The sequence below is a fragment of the Chiloscyllium punctatum genome, chromosome 15 (genome assembly GCF_047496795.1).
Source record: "Chiloscyllium punctatum isolate Juve2018m chromosome 15, sChiPun1.3, whole genome shotgun sequence".
NCBI classification, from domain to species: domain Eukaryota; kingdom Metazoa; phylum Chordata; class Chondrichthyes; order Orectolobiformes; family Hemiscylliidae; genus Chiloscyllium; species Chiloscyllium punctatum.
In genome coordinates this window covers 50,176,743-50,198,256 of record NC_092753.1, presented here as the reverse complement: position 1 = coordinate 50,198,256, position 21,514 = coordinate 50,176,743, and the positions used below count along the sequence as shown (strand labels likewise).

Genomic DNA, 21,514 nt, shown 5'->3' with positions numbered 1-21,514 from the left:
CCAGTTCTGTATCCAAATGGCTAGTTCTCCCTATATTCCATGAGGTCTAACCATGCTAGTCAGTCTTCCATGGGGAACCTTGTCGAACGCCTTACTGAAGTCCATATAGATCACATTTACTGCTCTGCCCTCAATCTTCTTTGTTACTTCTTCAAAAAAAACTCAAATCAAGTTTGTGAGACATGATTTCCCATGCACAAAGCCATGTTGACTATCCCTAATCAGTCCTTGCCTCTCTAAATACATGTACATCCTGTCCCTCAGGATTCCCTCCAACAACTTGCCAGAGGTCAGGCTCACTGGTCTCTAGTTCCCTGGCTTGTCTTTCCGCCACTGGCACCATGTTTGCCAACCTCCAGGTCTTCTGGCACTTCACCTGTGACTATCAATGATACAAATATCTCAGCAAGAGGCCCAGCAATCACTTCTCTAGCATCCCACAGAGTTCTCGGGTACACCTGATCAAGTCCTGGGGATTTATCCACCTTTAACCTTTTCAAGACATCCAGCACTTCCTCCACTGTAATCTGGACATTTTGCAAGAGGGCACCATCTATTTCCCTTCAGTCTATACTTCCATATCATTTTTCACAGTAAATACTGATGCAAAATATTCATTTAGTATCTCCCCCATTTTCTGTGGCTCCACACAAAGGCTGCCTTGCTGATCTTTGAGGGGCCCAACTCTCTCCCAAGTTACCCTTTGGTCCTTAATATATTTGTAAAACCCTTTGGATTCTCCTTAATTCTATTTGCCAAACCTATCTCATGCCCCTGTTTTGCCCTCCTGATTTCCCTCAGTATAAAGGAAGTAGGAGTATACTTAAGGATTCACTCAATCTATCCTGTCTATACCTGACATATGCTTCCTTCTTTTTCTTTACCAAACCCTCAATTTCTTTAGTCATCCAGCATTCCCTATACCTACCAGCCTTCCCTTTCACCATGACAGGAATATACTTTCTCTGGATTCATGTAATCTCTTTTCTAAAGGCTTCCTATTTTCCAGCCGTCCCTTTACCTGCAAACATCTGCCTCCAATCAGCTTTCGAAAGTTCTTGCCTAATACCGTCAAAATTGGCCTTTCTCCAATTTAGAACTTCAACTTTTAGATCTGGTCTATCCTTTTCCATCACTATTTTAAAACGAATAGAATTATGGTCACTGGCCCCAAAGTGCTCCCCCACTGACACCACAGTCACCTGCCCTGCCTTATTTCCCAAGAGTAGGTCAAGTTTTGCACCTTCTCTCGTCGGTACATCCACGTACTGAATCATCAAATTGTCTTGTACACATTTAAGGAATTCCCCTCCATCTAAACCTTCAACACTATGGCAGTCCCAGTCGATGTTTGGAAAGTTAAAATCCCCTACCATAACTACCCTATTATTCTTACAGATAGCCGAGATCTCCTTACAAGTTAGTTTCTCAATTTCCCTCTGACTATTGGGGGGTCCATAATACAATCCCAATAAGGTGATCATCCCTTTCTTATTTCTCAGTTCCACCCAAATAACTTCCCTGGATATATTTCTGGGAATATCCTCCCTCAGCACAGCTGTAATGCTATCCCTTATCAAAAATGCCACTCCCCTTCCTCTCTTTCTATCCTTTCTGTATCATTTGTATCCTGGAACATTCAGCTGCCAGTCCTGCCCATTCCTGAGCCATGTTTCTGTAATTGCTATAATATCACAGTCCCATGTTCCTAACCATGCCCTGAGTTCATCTACCTTCCCTGTTGCATCGAAATAAATGCAGTTTAAATTTACTAGTCCTACCTTGTCCCTGTCTGCCCTGACTGTTTGACTCACTTCTGTTCTCAGCTGTACCTGTCTCCGATCGATCTCTTTCCTCACTATCTCCCTGGGTCCCACCTCTCTCTATACACGCCCGCCCCCCACCCCCCACCCCCCCCAACCACCTTACTAGTTTAAATCCTCCCAAGCAGTTCGAGCAAACTTCCCTGCCAGTATATTAGTCCCCTTCCAATTTCGATGCAATCCATCCTTCTTGTACAGGTCACTTCTACCCCAAAAGAGATTCCAATGATCCAAAAATGTGAATCCTTCTCCCATACACCAGCCTCTCAGCCATGCATTCATCTGCACTATCCTCCTATTCCTGCCCTCACTAGCTTGTAGCACTAGGAATAATCCAGATATTACTACCCTTGAGGACCTCCTTTTTAAATTTCTGCCCAACTCTCTTTAATCTCCCTTCAGAATCTCAACCTTTTCCCTTCCAATGACAATGACCTCCTGCTGGCCCCTCTCCCCAGTAAGAACATTCTGCACTCTCTCAGACATCCTTGATCCTGGCACCAGGGAAATAACACCATTCTGTTTTTTCTCTGCTGGCCACAGAAACATCTGTCTGTACCTCAGACTACAGAATCCCCTAACACAATTGATCACTTGGAAGCAGACGTACCCCTCAGTGCATTAGAGACAGTCTCAATACCAGAAACTTGGCTGTTCATGCTACGTTCCCCTGAGAATCCATCACCCCCTACATTTTCAAAACAGCATACCTGTTTGAAATGGGTATAATCCACAAAAGACTCCTACCCTAGGTGCCGACCTCTCTCACCCTTCCTGGAGTTAACCCACCTATGTGACTGTACCTGAGACTACTTCCCCCCCCCCCCACTGCCCTTCCTATAACTGCCATCCATCGCATACTGTTGCGTTGCAAATTCCTCATTGCTTCTGTCTCTCCAACCAACCCACTCGATCTGATAAAATTCGCATCCGATAGATATGGCAGACATAATCCACAGTAACCTTTAAACTCCCACATCTGACAAGTACATTTCCCTCCCAAGGCCATTTTTGCTCCTTCGCAATCTACAGACCCAGAAAATAACAGTCTTAATTCCTCTACAAACACTGCCCCAGGTTAAATTAATAGCTATGGCTTATATTTTAAGTTTAATCAAGAGACTTATCTCCAAAAGCATATGATCAAGAAAGAATCCACTATACTCACTACTGCAGCTTAGGAATGTGGCAGGGAATTGGAACACTCACAAAAAGGAGGAGAGAACATGCATACTCTAGAGAACGAGACACACACACACACACACACACACACACGCAGCAAAGGCTGGAATTGAACCTGGGTCCCTGGTGCTGAGGCAGCAGAGCTAACCACTAAGCTACCATGCTGCCCTAAGATAACTACTGCTGTGATTCATGAGTCACAAGACAGAGTATAACACTATACAGTTTAAATTCCATCTGTGAATTCTCTGCCAAAGTCTCTAAGCATATTCATATCGTGCGGTATCCTCTGTCAACCCTCACACTCCATAGCTCCTCTAACCTTGGTCATCCACAATTATAAAATTACCAATAGCAGTCCTAGTATTGATCTCTGTGGAATACCACTGGTGACAGATTTCCAGTCAGAAAAACACCCTTCTACCATTGCTGTCTGCAATGACTAAGCTAGTTCTGTAACCCTTCTGTATCAACTTACCAGCTCTCCAGAGATCCCATATAAAACTTCACCTTTTATATTAGCCTGACATGAGGAACCTTTTCAAAGATCTTGCTAACGTCCATATAGACAGCATCTACCACCCTGCCCTCCATCTTTGTCATGTCTCCCAAAATTGAGGAAGTTACCTTCTCTGTAGAAAGCCATTAACAGTCAGCGTAAGCCCATACTGTTTCCAAGTGACAGTAAATCTTATTCCTCAGTATCTTATTAAATAATTTCCCTACCACTGACATAAGGTTTGTGGCCTGTAATTGTTTGGATTACCCCTGCTATTCTTCTTAAAAGATAGAACATTGGCTATACTCCAGTCTACTGGAACCTCTCCTGTGAGTAAAGGAGAGACAAGGATTTTGTAGAATGCCCCAGCAATTTCCTCCCTCTTAGGAGGGAATGGTAGAGCCCTGGGGAGTATTGTTGAACAAAGACCTAGGGGTTCAGGTACATAGCTCCTGAAAGAGGCTTCACAGGTAGACAGAGTGGCGAAGGCAGCATTTGACATGCATGCCTTCAGATGTCAGAGCACTGAGCAGAGGAGTTGGGACATCATGTTGAGGTTGTGCAGAACATTAGTGAGGCCGCGTTTTGAATACTGTGTACAGTTCTGATCACACTACTGTAGGAAGTTATTAAATTGGGAAAAGTGCAGAAAAGATTGACAAGGATATTACCGGGACTAGAGGGTTTGAGTTATAAGGAGAGGCTGGGCCTATTTTCCCTGGGGTTACCCTACAGAGGCTTATAAAAATCATGAAGTATAAGGTGAACAGTAAAGGTTTTTTTTAAAACCCCCTAGGACAGCAGAGTTCAAAATTAGAGGGCACAAGAGGGGAAAAAGCTTTGAGAGACACCTTTTTCACGAGGGTGGTGCGTATGTGGAATGAACAGTGAGGAAGCGGTAGATGCAAGTACTGCAACGCTTCAAAGCTATTTGGCCAGTTATATGAATAGGAAAGGTTGAGGGCTATGGGCCCAACGCAGGCAAATAGGATTAGTTTAGTTTGGTCAGCATGGATGGGTTGGGCAGAAGGCCGTTTCCATGCTGTATGACTATTGTGGTACCTAGTTTAAGTCTTACAGTAAAATATTTGATTGAAATCTATGCACCTCCAAAATTTGCATACATTCCTTTGTAAAATCAATTCATTACACAGGGTAGAGCCCCCGGCAGGTTTATTTGGAAGAGCAAGCGTCCACATTCTGCTCAAGTTTGACTCGTTTGGGAAAACTGTTCTGTGTGGATTAGTTCTGTAATATAGAACATAGCTGCCTTCACTCTGCAAATCAAATGAACAAAATAAGTTGGGAATGTGTTAGATTTTTCCAGCATGTAAATACATGCTGAAAGTTATACACAAAAGAGATGTACCAATACCACCACTAACCAGTTTTGCCAACAAATAAAAATTAAGTTCACAACACGAGCCTTTAACAGGGTATTTTTAAAGACAAAAATCACAAATAAGGCAAGGATTAGGTACATCACCAGCTGCCAATTACCACACCTTGGAATATTTATACTGCTCTGCCATTAGCTTCACAAAAGCAGACACTCACTATTCAGGTCCCAAAGTAAAGTTAAAGTTATCGCTGAATTTACCTGACAAGTATATCAGAGCACATTGCAGCTATTTAAAGACCATGTAATAGTGAATGAATCCAGTTAATTAAGCAACTTACAGTCCTGAAATGCCAGTCTATAGCAGAAATGAAGCAATTTAAACTGGAATTTCAACCGTCGTTTCAAATTGCTCTTGGATGTTTCCTAGATGTTAAAAATATGTTGAAAGAACATTCCTCCCTTTTCACCAAGTCTTTTCTCCCTCTAGTTCTATTCTATAGGGTCTTACTCTAGTTCACCCATTTCCTTTGCTCAATCCTTAATTTCACTTACGGAGATCAAACCATCAAACTCAAATGCCCATTGACATCACACAAATTTACATTTCTGGCAACTTGCAATGTAAAAACAAGAGAAAGAGGAACGAGAGTTTGATATAGAGGGATGGCTGTGAAACGTACTAATGCTGCATGTACTGAGCCACAAATGAAATAACATGCACAGAACCTGCTTCATCAATAGGACATTTCCAGTAAAAAGGAGTGTATAGGGAATGATCAACTGCAATAAGAAATGCTTCCCTAAATAGGTATCATAGAATACATGATGGAAGTCAAAGAAAGGACATTCATTCAAAGTTAAAATAACATTAAAAACTTCAATTGAAACAATTTTAAAAACTGAATTTGGCATGTATAGTACTGAGCATTGCGATTTGCTATGTATATCTTTATCAGCTAAACAAATAAAGATGATTAGACTTCATTGAACATACTGAGTATGCTGTCATACAATGCTAGCTTGTTTATTCATTAGGCAGCATGAGAGGGGAAAGAAATAAATCACAATATATTTCACATGTTTTTAAACCACACGCAAAAATACTTGCATGGAATCATAACTGACTTCCTTTGATGTTCATTTTAACATCTACTTACCCATGTCAATGCCACTGTTGAATATTGAAAGCAAAAAAAAATTGCAGATATGGGACTTTTTTTATTACAAATGTGATGGACAAATTCAGCAGGTATGATCGTTTGGAACTTCAGACCTGTTTTTCCGCAAATGCAGCCAGACTTGTTGGATTTTTCTAACACTTTATAATTTTGTAGTATTGGGACAGAATTAATTCTCCACATTTGTAGTGTTGCGCTGCAACTTAATGCTGCCATTAAATAGTGCTTTTTAAACCTCAAACATAGGTTTTTACATTTTAAAAGTAGCCTGCATTTGTTTTTAAGGTTAAAGTTAAAAGCTTAGACATGAAACCTATTAATCTGACCTATTAATCTCTATCTATAATCGCCATGGAAGATGCTAAAGTTACCAATTCGAGGAAGAGGGCTGTAATGGACTGCATTCATAATGGCTGCCGAGTTATAGATTTGCACTTAAATTAATTTGAATTTCTGTGCATCTAATCTTAATGAATTAGAGTGCACCCTATGTATTTTCCCATATCCTTAAATTTCACTTGGAGACTAAAGTTGACTCAGATGCGCCAAATCCCAAAACATGCCACATTGTCATAGAGATGGCTAATGGGAGAAGATGTTGTTGCTGTTTCAGGCTCCCTGGGTGGATGTTCAGTAAATAGGCAGTTGCAAGTTTGTTTTGGAGTTGATTGCCTCTCACTGAATTAAGCAAGTCAAAAGGAGGGGATCGTTAGTTAGTCAACTGTAGTTCAAGCGTGGGACATGCACAATTCATTCTCTACACAAAATGCAGTTGCAGCCAAAGCTCAATTTGGTTTGTGTTGGGAATAGCACCTGGAATATTTACCTAGTTTGCAGCCAGAAGAAATCTAGTGGTCTTCAGAGCTTTATGACAGAAAGCAATCACACTCAGCTTGGAGGCTGTCAGAAAACATTTAGACATCAGCCAACACACTGAACAAGGAGCTGAGGCATCACCAAAACCTGAATGATAGATGCTCAAAACAGCTAGAACACTCAAATTGATGCTACAATCTACTGGAAGACACATAGCATGGATTGATCCCAGAAGCCGTGAATGAATCATCAAACTAGTTATAATTTCTTTAAAGGGTTTGTAGTGGAATTAAAAAGTAACACTAGTTTATTGTGTGTAACTATAAATCAAAGTTGACATTGCCTTAATTTAGTTCTTCCTATACTTTTTTTCAAAAAAGAAATATTGTAGCACAGTTCTTAGTTTACAGTGGAGCGTTTCTTTCTAAACATTAACAGTTCTGAACAGGATTGCACTAAACATGACAGGTTCAGATAAAATAAACTATGCCATGGACACTGGAAATCTGAAACATCAGAAATGCAGAGAAAAACGAATTTGCGTAGCGCAAGATTAAAGCTAGTTCTAGTATTGGGAAAGAATACGGAGCGCAACTATGGAAACCAGGGGAGCTGCGACCCAAGAACTGGAGCAGGTCATGACAGATTGACTTCTGAGAGCTAGTTAAGACCAGAAGAGCTAAAGTAGTGCGAGTTCTTGAAATTTCATTAAACCCGACCCATTATGTTATTAACATCTGGAGAGCAGTTGACAAACCGGTGAGATCAGTCTTAATTCCATCGTCTTTTTGGTGTGCTCATTGCATTCTATTACTCATAACATTAATGTTGGGTGCTAGAAATAAGGTTTATAATACTTAATAGATTGTGTAACTTGTGAGAGATCCAGATTTCACATGGAAAAGTAATTATTCCCCAGAGATATCAGTTGGATCAGGAATCAAAATAGTTAATATTTCAGGGGAATGGCCTTCCAGTATTATGATTTTTTTTGCTGCCCTCTGAAACAATGAACATGCTTGGTTTAAACATTGGAGTCACTTTATAATTTTTTTAAAAAAGTGTTATTAACACTAAACATACATATTGAGAAAGGTGATAAGATATTCTTATTTACATGGCATTGCTACATTGACCAGATTAGTTAGGCCAAGTCAAACGAGCTGTTATTAGGTAATATTTTAGAAAATCGAAGCCTTACTTTCCTTAAATATGTGTAAAAAAAATCAATCAATTCTTGGGTGCCATTGTTTCCTTAGAATGATTTAATATTGAAAGACATTCCAGTGATTATCATTATGTCTGACAGGATGATCCAGCATCTGAATTTATTTCAGGAATTATGGTGTGATCGATTAAAGTGGTAGAGATTCTAGAAACATTGGGTTTGCTGGTGACTGCAGTTGTTCGGATGAAACCAGTTAATTCAATTATTCGTAATTAACATTAGTTATACATAAAACATGACATACATCACCTTATTATTTCATTCAGGACTCAAAGCTAAGGAGGTTCTCCCCACCCCAACACATTTTTGCTCACATCACTGTTCTCAGAAACATGGCAGTTTTTCTTAAAAGACTGCAACAAATTAACAGAACAAAAAAAAAGGATACTATTCAGCCCACAATCCTTGTGATGCCCCTTTTGTATCGACTAAGTAAGGAGTCTCACTCTTGTTCATAGAATCCTGTAATTTTACTTATCAAACCAGTACTATTCAGATTACAATAAAAGAGTGCAAAGAGGCAGCAGCGGCCAGGTGGATATTTACAAATCTTGGATGACAACAGAGCAAGTCATAGACAGGACAACTTTCTCCTTGAAGATGGCTTCAACATCCCTCTCAAAAGATATAAAGTCTTATCCCTATTGTCCTTACAAAACAGCACTAGCCTTCCTTTCTTCAATGCAGTGTCAATTCCCATATCCAAACTCATCTTCCCCACAACTCTGGACAGATGGGTCTAAATCTCACCATGAAGATGGATGGAACTTAAATTCAATGAATAAATCTCAAGTGTGAAACTAGTTCCGGAGATGTTGACCAGTTGTTGCAAAGTCCCAACTGGTTCACAAATATCTTTCAAGGAAAGATAGTTACTGACCTGGTTGATATGTGACCCCAGATGTACAGCAGTGTGTTCAACTCTAATGTGCCCTCTACAATAGTCTGGCACTCCTATTCAGAACAATGAAAAGATCGCCACCAAATACTGGCCTTGTCACTGAAGCACATCATTTCAAAAGATTAAAAATATTTCTCATGCAGTTATAATTTGTCTTTCATGCTTTTCAATAACTTGAGATTTTTTATTACACTAAACAATGCTGTATGAATTAAAAGAGTTTGCAAATAGAGCATTGAATGCAAAAATAAAGTAAAACATTTGCAAATCACTAAAGTCTCAGCTGAAGCACTGCATATGGCACAGAGCATCACACTTTATGAAGAATGCCAAGAGTTTGTCTTAACTATCTACCTCAGGTTTAAAATTAACAACTGATCCAGCATCCACAGATGTTTGTGGAAGAGAGTTCCAAACATTTTCCACTCCATCATATATCCTGACCAGGCCAGCCCTAATTCTCAGACAATGCCCTCTAGTTCTAGAATCCCCAACCAACAGAAATAATTTATTTGCCTACCCTGTCTTTTCCTGTTAATATCTTGATTGTAATCAAATCATCCTTTTCACCTTTTAAAAGTATGGAGAAAACAGGGCTAACTTGTACAATCACTCCTCATAACTTGACCCCTAAAGTTGGTGGACGGCACGGTGGCACAGCGGTTAGCACTGCTGTCTCTCAGCGCCAGAGACCCGGGTTCAATTCTTGCCTCAGGCGACTGACTGTGTGGAGTTTGCACATTCTCCCAGCGTCTGCGCGGGTTTTCTCCGGGTGCTCCGGTTTCCTCCCACAGTCCAAAAATGTGCAGGTTAGGTGAATTGGCCATGTTAAATTGCCCGTAGTGTTAGGTGAAGGAATAAATATAGGGGAATGGGTCTGGGTGGGTTGTGCTTCAGCGTGGACTTGTTAGGCCAAAGGGCCTATTTCCACACTAAGTAATCTAATCTAAAAAATATAGTCCAGGTTTCATTCTTGTTAACTATACTGTATTCACTCCAAAGCCAATATATCTGAAGGTGTGATGCTCAGATCTGCTCACGATACTCCAAGTGGCGTGAACTCGGGTTTTGTATAACTGCAGCAAAACGTCCACATCCTTATACTCCAACCTATCTACCCCTTTAGATATAAAAGCTAGCATTCCATTAGCATTCTTGATTAGTTTCAGCATCTATTCATGATATTTTAAAGATTATGTACTTAAACCCACTCTCCTCTTACCCCTCTCAGTCTCTTTGGACATCCACTGTATTTAGCTTCTTATTTTGAATTTATTGGTCCAAAATGGATAACCTCACTTTCTAACATTGAACTCCATCTGCCACAGTTTTGTCCATTCATGAAGCATCTCAATTTCCCTTTAATTTTATGGTAACACTATCTATAATGCTGCTTTTGTGTCACCAACAAGTTTAGGTATGACTATTATGCCATTATCCAAGTCATAACTAAATACTATGAACAACTGAGGCCCTAAAACAGTCTTGTGGAACATCACTGGTCACATCCTGCCAATTTGAGTACCTTCCCGTTATCCCTTCTGTCACCTGCCACTCAACCACTTCCCCAGCCATGTTAGTAATTTGCCCCCAATCCCATGGGCTTCCACCTTAGTTAACAATCTCGCATATGGGACTTTATACAGACTTCCCAAAGGCATTTTATAAACAAAATTTACAGACATTGCCTTGTCCACTACCTTAAGTTAACAATTCAAAAACATTCAATGGCATTTGTTTGGCATGACCTACCTGCCTTGAATTCAAGTTGGCTCTGCTTGGCAAACTGAAAATATTCAAGCAGTTCAATCACCCCATCCTTAATACAGATTGCAACAATTTCCTCAATACTGATGTCTGGCCAAGTGGTCTAAGATTCCTGCCTTTTAAAGGTGAAGAGGAAAAACAGTGATATGCAATTTTCCAATCCAGTCTACTATTCCAATACAACTCTACTTAAAACAAAGACTAATGAGAAGTAGCCAATCTTGTTGTTTTCCTCTCCCACTAGTCCAGGTCCCAATCTTAGGAAAAGAAGCAGAATGATAGCAATAAATCTACTTGCTGTAGCTTTCACCAAAGCTGGCTGTGAAGATTTATCATATAACATGGTGAGCATCAGTTTAGATTCCCATGAGCTTTGAAGAAATCTTTAGACAGATTTCCAAAGGCTACTCACTTAAATCAGTCAACAGCTGGGAAAGCCGAAACTTCAAAAAAGGACCCACAGAAGAGAAATTCATGGCAAGATTCAACAAAGTAAAACCTACGGTTGACGGTAAAAGCATTTCAGATTGGAGAAGAGAGCAAGTGCATTCTTAAAGTCACATGGAGCTAGAACATTGGGCACACTTAGATGTTACAAATTGCTGACAACCTATTGATAATCAATAATTGCAAGTGTGACCTCGAGTCAACCTTCATCCAGAGGGAAAATATATATCAGAAGTTCCATGAGTAAAGTTGAAATTTATGGTGTAAGTGGGAAAACTTCACAAAGAAAAAAAAAGTGCCATTAAAAGGGTGGGAAATCTAAAACAGAACAAGACTTCTAACCACCTGAGCATACATCACCATTACAGGCAGCTACCATGAGGCAAAGTTTCAGATAGGGAAATCAAAGCCATGCAAATAATCATGGAACATGGCCACAGCACTGGAAACATTGCAAAGCCAGAACTGAAGTGACATTGGAGCACTTCGGAAGTAGACCAATTCTAATTAAAGCAGCAAGTTACAAGATCGCTTTCATCTGTAATCATTCATTACATAAATACCAGTAAAATAAGACACTAGCTGCTGACTTATATTGAGGATCAGTTCAGTCAGTTGATTGGATAGTTGTTTTGCTATGCAGATGGAGGTGGTCCGAGCAAATCAATTTTAAAATAACTTGCAAATGAGAGAAAAGAGAAATTAATTCACAGCAACTGGTTATAAACCAGGAGCATACTGGAAAGAATCAGATTCCTCAAGAACTTTCAAATGAATATTCAATGCTTATTGGAAGTGGACAGACTTGGATAAATTATAGGGAAAATGGCTCAACTCTTCTGGCAATCTAGCACAGACAAGACTGGCCAAATGGAACTAATCTGCCATATTCTTGCAGGCTAAGCAAATATCCAATTTTACTTTGAAAGTTATATTGAATCTGTTTGCACATTCCAGATCATGGTACACTTTAAAACCCTCTGGCTCCAACACATTAGCCTGAACCTTTTATTAGCCCAGTGACATTACCATTACAATACCACTTGCAGTCAGTGCACTAAAATATTGAACTGGAGATAGAAAATCCAAACACGATATAATTTACAGTCCAATCCAAAATACATTTACTAACCATTACTGTGCTTCAATCAACTTCCTATCCATGCAGTTCCATTTCTTTTAAATCATGCTCATCCTAAAAATCTCCTACACTTCACTTTTTCAAACACTTAAATCTAACTACAGAACAACTGCTGTATTTAGTCTCCATAAAACACATGAAGATGATTGGTCAGTCAAGATTCATTCTTAAAAATGCACACTGGACACCTTTAATTAACTTAAAGCTTCTAATGGAATATTAATTCCAGCCTGGATTAAAGCCTCCAGAAGTTTACCCATGATAGAGACAGATAACGTTTGTGTTCAGCATGGATTTTTAATCAAAACAAGCAGTCTTTATGTCCTTTAAAAGTAATCATACGTCAGTGTAACAAGCTCAACATGTAATGCAACTATAATTATTCAAGTACATTAATGGTCCCACAGTAAAAACAACCTAATTTTTAAAAAAATCATTAAGACACCAAATACCCCTAGGTATGATATATGCAGATTTTTTTGTCACATTATATTGCAGAAATTATGCAACTACACAACAGTCTGGAGAAGGTAGGCATCTAGTGGGGATTCCCAAAGGTGGTTATTATGAGCAGCACTTTTAATACAACGCAAATACCCAGGGCAGAATTTCAAAATCTGTTGATTACAAAACTTGGAATTATTGTGAAGGAAGAGAATGTTTATGACAGACTCCAGGAGGACTTACAGAAGCTGAGAAATAGACAGACAAGTGGTGGATGCAATTAGAAAAAAGTTTGAAGTGACATATTTTGCTACAAAGGAACAAGAAACAATATCACAGAATCCCCACAATTGGAAGGAGACCATTCAGCCCACACCATCGCCCCAAATAGCATCCCACTCCAATCCAAACCATCCCAATAACTCTTTTTCCCATAGCCAATTCACCTAACTTGCACATCTTTGGACTGCAGGAGGAAACTGGAGCACCCAGAGGAAACCCCCTCAGGCACAAAGAGAATGTGCAAATTTCACAGATAGTTGCCAGAGGCTGGAATCAAATCTTGGTCCCTAGGGCTGAGGCAGTAGTATATAAACTGAAGAGTACAATTCAAACAGAAGTACAGGATTAGAGGTCCCAAGGCATGCACAAGTACAAGTTATAGGAAGCAACAAGATTGTTTGAGAAAAAAAATAATGTTTAATAAGGCATTACAAGATTCTGGGTTTTATTCAAGAAAAAGCAGAGCAGTAAAGCAAATTATAGTAAACCTTAAAACGCTAGTTTGGCCTCACCACAAACAATGTGACCCGTTTTAGCAAGAATGAGAGGGCCAGAAAATTTTTAAGAGCAGTTCCAAAGATGAATGACTTGTTACATAGATTGGATAATCTGGGACTACTTTCTTTAGAAATTAGTTGAGGGGAGATTATATGGCACTCATCAAAATTGTGGGAAGTTTGTACAGAGTCATTAGGGTGAAACTGTTCCTATTAGTAGAACAGTCAAGACACCTGATTGAAGATGAATGGCAAAAGAACTAAAAAGTGACTTTTTTTAAAAAAAAATAATTCACAGAATGAATGAAATTCATGGGATAAGAGTGTCACTGGCAGGACCAGCATTTGTTGCACATCCCTAATTACCTAAAGGGCAGTCAAGAGTAAACCACATTGTTGTGGGTCTAGAGTAACATGGAGGCCAAACCCAGTAAGGATGGCAGTTTCTTTCCCTAAAAGGGCATTAGTGAACCAGATGGGGGTTTTTCAACAATCATTAGACAGTTTAAATAAAAATGAATTAAATTCTGCCATGGTGGGATTCAAACCCAGGTGCCTAGAACATTATCTGGATCTCTGGATTAACAGTTCAATGATAACATGATTAGGCCATCACTTCCCCGTGCAGGTGACACACTGAATAAATACATTTAATTCAATGAATTATTAGAATTTGCAGTGCACTACTCAAGTGTGGTAAAGGCCAATCTGATCAGGGCTTTCAAATTGGAATTGAAGGACTGAAGACAAAAATTCCAAGGCTACAGGGAAAAGTAGACTAGTTGGTTTCAATTGCACACATGTTGAACAGATAAAATATGGTCAAAGAATACTTACTGTGCAAAAAAGTCATGTTTTACACTGATTGGAAAACCATCAATGTATGACAAGTTGTGTATTTAGTTCTGCAATGCACTGTTGTGTTGATGTCAAATTAACTACTATGAATGGGCATTTAGTTGCACATCAAATGGAACACGGGCAGTGTTTTGATTTTTAACAAACATTCACAACTATCTTGAGAGAGAAACAATCACAATTCAGGAAAGGTTTGGCAGCACTAAATTGAAATAAAAGCTCACAAAAGCCATATTAACCAAAAGCAAAAATGTATACTCGAAAAAGTTTGTTTAGAAAGAAAAAAAAAGTGCCGGTGATTATACACGTGAACATTATTCTACGTGATTAATTTATCAGTGACTATTTTGAAATAATTTATATCTATAAGCCAACAGAGTAGAAACTAATTGATTGAATAGAGGGGGGGGGAAATCTGCATAGTTGAAGTGTTACACATCTAGCATTGCATTCAACATTAATAAAATGCATTCAGGTGTGATCTTTGTAGCTTTCATATGGCAGTGACTAGAGTCACAAATGACAAGACCAAACCAACATTAACATCTTGCCAAAACAATTCACGGAAATAACTTTTACCCTGTTAGGTTTGAAATCAATTTCAAAAATTGTAAACTATCTTTCAAAATGCCAAAATGGAGGCAAAAAAAAAAGAGTACAGGCACATAAAGTGCTGCCAGTTTATTTTTAAATTTAGATTAGAAATACAACATTGCCAAGTCCATTGGTACCAAGTATAATGCTAATTTCAGTGACAGAACAGGGATAGAGGACAATGTTACATAGTGTGGCATTGCAATGGACAGATATAAAATTACCAAAAGGCATACCTGGTTCCTCTTGCTAACAGGCTTAAATAGTGTGACAACCATTACAATTAGTCATAATGATAACCATTACAGACAAACCCAAGAAGAAAATAAATGAATAGATGAAAAAATTTCAAATGCCTCTACAGCAATTGTAAAAAGTTTTGAACATTGTAAAATATGCATATGAAACAAAGTAAAATAATTATCCCTCAATGATGTTCTTGACTCTTCCACTTCAAAAAGAATTTAATTCTATGCTGATGTGAACCTCATTGATCATAGCTGACAGATGAAAGTGCAAACAGCTTGCCTTAGCATAAGCAAACAATGCCAGCAAAACCACACATCCACAAATTAAATTTGATGAGAATATGTTTGAATACACTTAATAATTGAATCCAACTTATTTAAAATGTGTGTAATACAAAATGCTAAATTTCTAAAGATATCATGGGCCATTGTAAAGTAGAGGGTGATAAGAACCTGAAAGCTAAAATCCATGCACCAGATACATAAAATTCCACTGAGTCAAGTTAATTTTTTTGCTTCAAGGAAACTTTATGTATTTTAAAAAGCACGGCCATTTCATTCACATATGGCTTTCCATGGATATTCTCCACTTACAGTATACCAATATGCCTCAGCATACATCTTTGGTCATATAGCTTACCAATAACTTTTTTAAAAACTCACTCACAGGATGAGAGCATTTATTGCCCTTCCCTAATTGCCCAGTGGGCAGGTAAGAGTTAACTACATTGCTGTGGGTCTGGACTAACAGAGGCCTGACCAGGTGAGGGTGGCAGTTGCATTCCATAAAAGGACATTAGTGAACCAGATTGTAGGAAAAAAAACAATCAACAATGGATTCACGGCCAAATTAGACTCTTAATTCCAGATATTTAGTGATTTCAAATTCTACCATCTGCCTTTGTGGGATTCAAACCCAGGTCCCTGAAATAACAAGGTAAAAACAATGACTGCAGATGCTGAAAACCAAATACTGGATTAGTGGTGCTGGAAGAGCACAGCAGTTCAGGCAGCATCCAACGAGCAGCGAAATCGATGTTTCGGGCAAAAGCCCTTCATCAGGGCTTCCTGATGAAGGGCTTTTGCCCGAAACGTCGATTTCGCTGCTCGTTGGATGCTGCCTGAACTGCTGTGCTCTTCCAGCACCACTAATCCAGTCCCTGAAATAACAGTCCAGCAATAATACCACTTAAACATAGTCTGGTTATTGCCAGTGTCGCACAATTTTCTCCCCACTCAATGTATTGACAAAATGTTTTTAAATCAAGTATTAACTTTTCTCTCAAGGATATGGTAATATTTGTTACTTTCCATAATTTTTGCAATGGGTATATCATAAAGGTGGTATAGGTGGGCAATGAATTTTCCTACCAATGACATGCATGATATCGAGAGCTTTGACTTTTCACTGACAAGTGGGTTAGTAAATAGAAATGTAATAGCTATATTATATCAATTGAAACATTTTAAATTCTCTGAATGTATTGAGCTCATGTCTTCATTTTGATGAAGTAACTGACTAGTTTTGCACCTTGGTCAATATTTTATCACCACAACTTCAGAAAAACAACTTCCAGAATAACTCAATTCATAAGCATGATTAATCTTTCAATAGGTATATTCAAGAGATTTTGAAAAACATTCATATTATCCATGTGAAAAAGTACATGGTAAAACTTAATAGTTGAACTACACTTGCATTCATCATTCCAACTCAAGGCAATTTGTTGCAGCAGTGCATTTAACGGTATAATTAGTTAGATTTCCCCTTGCATGTGCAGAATCTTAATTTTGTGGCAATTTGCTGAAATTGAGGCGCGACAACAGAACAATGAAAACCCCCAGCAAGGGCATTTGGGTCCTAATGGAACATGGCAAGCAATTGTGTGGGTCAACTTAAAGTTGAAGGATTGCAACATAACAGTGCATGGACAAAGAAAGAGTGTATGTATGAGTCAGTGTATCAGGTATTGAAAGAGAAACAAAAAAAGATAGATAGATTGGATTGAGATAGATAAAACCAAATCAGTAATAATTTGAAGTTTTATATTTTTGAACAATCCAAAGATGACAATGACTAACTTTGAACTAATAGAATCTTATTCATTCAAACAGTTAATTTTCTATTCTCGTATGGTGATTGGCAATAACTAACTTGCCTTTAAAATAATTGTTTGATTGAAGTGGACAAGATTTAAACAGTTGGTATTGAGTTTAATTCCCATTTACTGAACAAACATTGCACCTTGAAGCTAATTAATACATTATCATATAGCAGACAGGGAGATGCCATCTTTTGTCAGATAAATGACCTAGGAGGGCAGCCTATATAGCAGGATATGGACATTTCAAAACCACACATCTGCCCTGTGCCTGAAGCTGCTGCACTATTTGTAATGTAAACAATGGCAGGAGCACCATTATTTTGGCAGCAAATAAATACCCATTACATTTTCTAATCTGTTTTGGCATCAATTCTACAACATTGGGATAGGGTTAAGCCATGCCTTACTGCTATAAGGTTTTATCTTTCAACTTTACACAATAGTTTCTAACTTTGTTTGAAAGGTACAGCTTTGCAAGCTGACATCAAATGCCCTTCGGACTCATGAAATGTTGATCAATTTGAGAGTGAAGTAAAATACAGTAATTTGGCAAAGTGAAGTAATATTCTAAAACTAGGATTTGATGCATATTAAAGTTTGGAGAAGTATGCATTATGAACTCTTATAACCTATCAGCTGAAAATGACAACCCATGACAAATTGTCAACTTTATATTGTGTTGCATTTTACTCTAATGTATAGATGAAAATTTGGGGTCAACACACTTCACTTGAATGCACCTGATACAATGACTGCATATGGTCAAAGTATGGTTTTAAAATCAAAATCAGACTGGGAACATTTTATGATGCTTTAATATATGTATTCAGTTACACAGGAAACAGTTTTTGTTTCATTGCTGCCTATGATTAACATATCTAAAATAAAATTAAAATGCAATCATGAAACCCTTGGTTAAAGTGATGAAAGTTCATTTGTATTTTAGTTCCAAAAGATACTGAATGAGAAAATGCAATTAAAACATGAAAATTAAGTGATTATTCAACTTTAATTTTAGCAAGGGTACCCACATAGTAACAAAATCAAATTGAGGAATACAAAATAATCACTACCAATAGAATGCAAAAAAAAAGCTAATTGATTTGATATTTTCAGTAATACTTCCATAAGGTGCTTGGTCCATCCTTTAATTCAATTAACAGCATTAGTAAAGATATGCTGAATCCAGAGGATGACAATTTCATTACTGAAGAGAATTCATGGGCTATTTGCACAGATGATTATAAAAATTCTCTATGGACGTAACTCTACATTCCACAACTATAGTTTAATTTTTTACCATAATTAAACACTAGTTTACATTAAACTACACTGCTTTTGGAAAAGGGCTCCTATCATGGTTTAACCTTGGGATTGTCTCAAGGGACAAAGAACCTTCAACAGCTCAAAATACATCATCTGTAGTATAAACAATCAATATTATTGTTTTAAATTGAAACTATTTGATAAAAATCTTTCGTCCAACTTCCTCAAAATAAGGCCGATCCTGAACTCTGAACATTTTGCCATAATCTACTTACGGAAAATCTCAATTATGAAGGCCAAATGAAGAAGTGCTTCTGTTGGGCCTTGGGAACCAACACAGTTTAACAATACGGTTTAAAATACAATATCACCCACTGTCAATCTCAGCCTGGCATCTAACTTGATAATACAAGAATATTATCTCTAGTTAACCGACATAGAGAAAATTTTATGTTACCTAATGGAATCAACCTGCTAAGTTAAAGCGAAATACTTATAAACTCTGCATTCGTCCAATAAACTTGCTACTGCAGCGTTAACTGTGTGTGTTAATTTTGGGGAAAATGTCACAGCTAGCACCCACAAACTAGAAGTAACACAGGAACAAGGAATGTTAACGATCGACAGTTTACTGAAGTTAAAATCGGGATTACGCTTCAGGCGCGAATTAACCCTAAAGAAACGAGGCACAAATATCAATCGTGTCTATCATGACCATCTTCCATCAGTTCAGGTCCATTCTGCAAACTTATAGAAGGTGATGCTGTCAGATGAATGATGGTGCAGATATAACTGCACTATCCATCTATGTCCAAGATAGCGCGGATCTGCGGGGAACCGGCGAAATTATTGAGATTAGAGAAAATACCAGGCCAGTTTTGCTCGACACATCTTATAATTTTTGGTTTTTAATTTAAAATGAAAGAAAGGGTCATTGGGTCCTGACCCCAGAACTAACGGTAAACCGCAGTGCTCCGGATAGGGATAGGGACCGGGCTGTTTGGGGAGCTGTGAAAGTTCAATAAAAAAAGGTGTCAGTGAGAAGCTAACACTTTCCCGACTAGTCCGTCTCTCTCTCTCCCCCTGGTTCTTACCTTGGTTGGAAAGGTGAGTGGCGGTGCTGAGCATCCGCTCAGACAGAAGCAGGAAGATGCTGAATTTCACGCTCAAACTCATCCTTCGGCGCTCACAGCCGCCTTGGCTTGGGTCGAAGAGAAGCTGCTCCCTCCGGCTCAGACACCACGTAGGCCTGCCCACTGTCAAAAATAATATATATTTTTTTAAAAACTGCAATAATGGAATTGCAGCCCGGAGGGAGGGGGGGATTTATACGACCGGCCTCCTCCGGTCGTCCGCTCACGTCCAGACTGAGGGAGCCATGGGCTTGTATGGTGTGGGAACTGGAATCAGTCAGCACACAGCAGCGACATCCCCAGTCCTCTCTCACTCTCACACACACACACAGTCAGCCACTCACTAGCTGCCTGCGTCCCTCTCTCTTCCGAGAAGGAGGATTCAATCGCAGGGAAATTTTCCACACTGAGAAACCGCCCCTCTAATCAGAAAGAGGAACACTTTCTCTCCTCGCTCTCCGGCAGCTGCAATCCAAAAATAAAACCAGCGCGATTAGGAGCCACCCCCTTTTAATGTCTCGCTGCTCAGAGAAAAAAAATATTTGTTGAAACGAATGATTGTTGACGAGAGTTCCTTTTTTTTTCCTCGGGGGTAGAGGAAAGCGGCCAACCTTCAGCAGTCAGTCCATCGCTGCCTCAGATTGAAAGCTTCACAAACTGGCAACTTTCACTAGAACCTGAACGAGACTTTAATCACCGCGAGCAACTTGCCGGGGTGGGGGGGGGGGATTCTCCAACAACGAATTGTCAGACTGGAAAATAGGAAGGTTGGAACTGTCAGCCACCCCCATTAAAAATTATATATACACACATATAAATAAACGACTTGCAAAGTATATTATTCACGGTTTAGTCAGTGAATAGTCGAGCTGGTGTCCCGAGTGTCAGCTAATGCTGGCGCCTACCAGGTCAAAAGAGCCGCCAATGAGCACTAGAGGGTGTCAATAACACACACATACAACACTCATAACTGCTCCTAATGCTCAGCTTTAAATAACAGGCATGTTGCTTTCCGAGATTATTTTTGGAACAGGTTCCCCCCCGCTAAACAAAGTATTGCAATAAGAGCCAAGCTGATGAGCTTCAATAATTGTGGTTGGCTTTATCCACTGAAATAACTGTACGTTCTGGCAAAACCCAAATAGGTGTAAGCAAATAAACAGAGGGCGGGTAAAGTTATTAAAAGGGCACCAGAGCACTCTGCTGAAGATCAGCTGGCGGCTGCTGCACAAACACTGGAACTCAATGTCATTCCCACTTTTCCAAGCACTAACTAACCGTGCATGTCTGTACAAGTCGAACTGAATCGGAGATAAACTACAAATGATATGCGTTTGTAATGCTCTCCATTGCCAAATTTTTCTCCCAATCAGTGGATGCGGTAAACCGGGCATTTACTAATTGAAGAACAATGTGATTGTCAATTGGGATAAATGCACACGGGAGAGCCACAATTACTGCATCTCAATGATCATCTCACTCTAATTACAAACAAGAGAGAATTGCGGAAGGAAATGGAATCTGCGTGTTTCATTGTTTTTTTTTAAAACGAAGTAGCTGAGAGTAAAAGTAATAGATTGGAAGAAATTTCCAAATTTCACCATTACTTCTGTCCATTACTTATTTTATGATGAGCTACAACTTTAATCATGTGGTTAGAGTTCACCTGCAGGCTTGTTATTCGCGCAATTAATACAAGAGCATACGCTATAGTTTTTTTAAATCTTAAGTTCACTATGTTTTAAGTGGCGTGCATACTTTAT

The 21,514-nt window shown here is 38.9% G+C and overlaps 1 protein-coding gene across 2 annotated transcripts in view; it reads right to left on the bottom strand.

Moving 5' to 3' along the window:
- The window catches only part of epha6 (eph receptor A6), a 695,995-nt gene extending 675,597 nt beyond the window's left edge, over positions 1 to 20,398 (bottom strand). The window contains exons 1-2 of one of the 2 annotated variants that reach the window (XM_072585079.1): positions 20,363 to 20,398; positions 19,713 to 19,874 (exon numbers count right to left, since the gene is read on the bottom strand). In XM_072585079.1, coding sequence (XP_072441180.1) covers positions 19,713 to 19,794 — 82 coding nt within the window. In that variant the 5' untranslated portion in view covers positions 19,795 to 19,874; positions 20,363 to 20,398. Of the gene's footprint in view, positions 1 to 19,712 lie in introns of both variants that reach the window. The other variant, XM_072585081.1, reaches the window with a different exon arrangement.
- Positions 20,399 to 21,514: the final 1,116 nt, after the last annotated feature.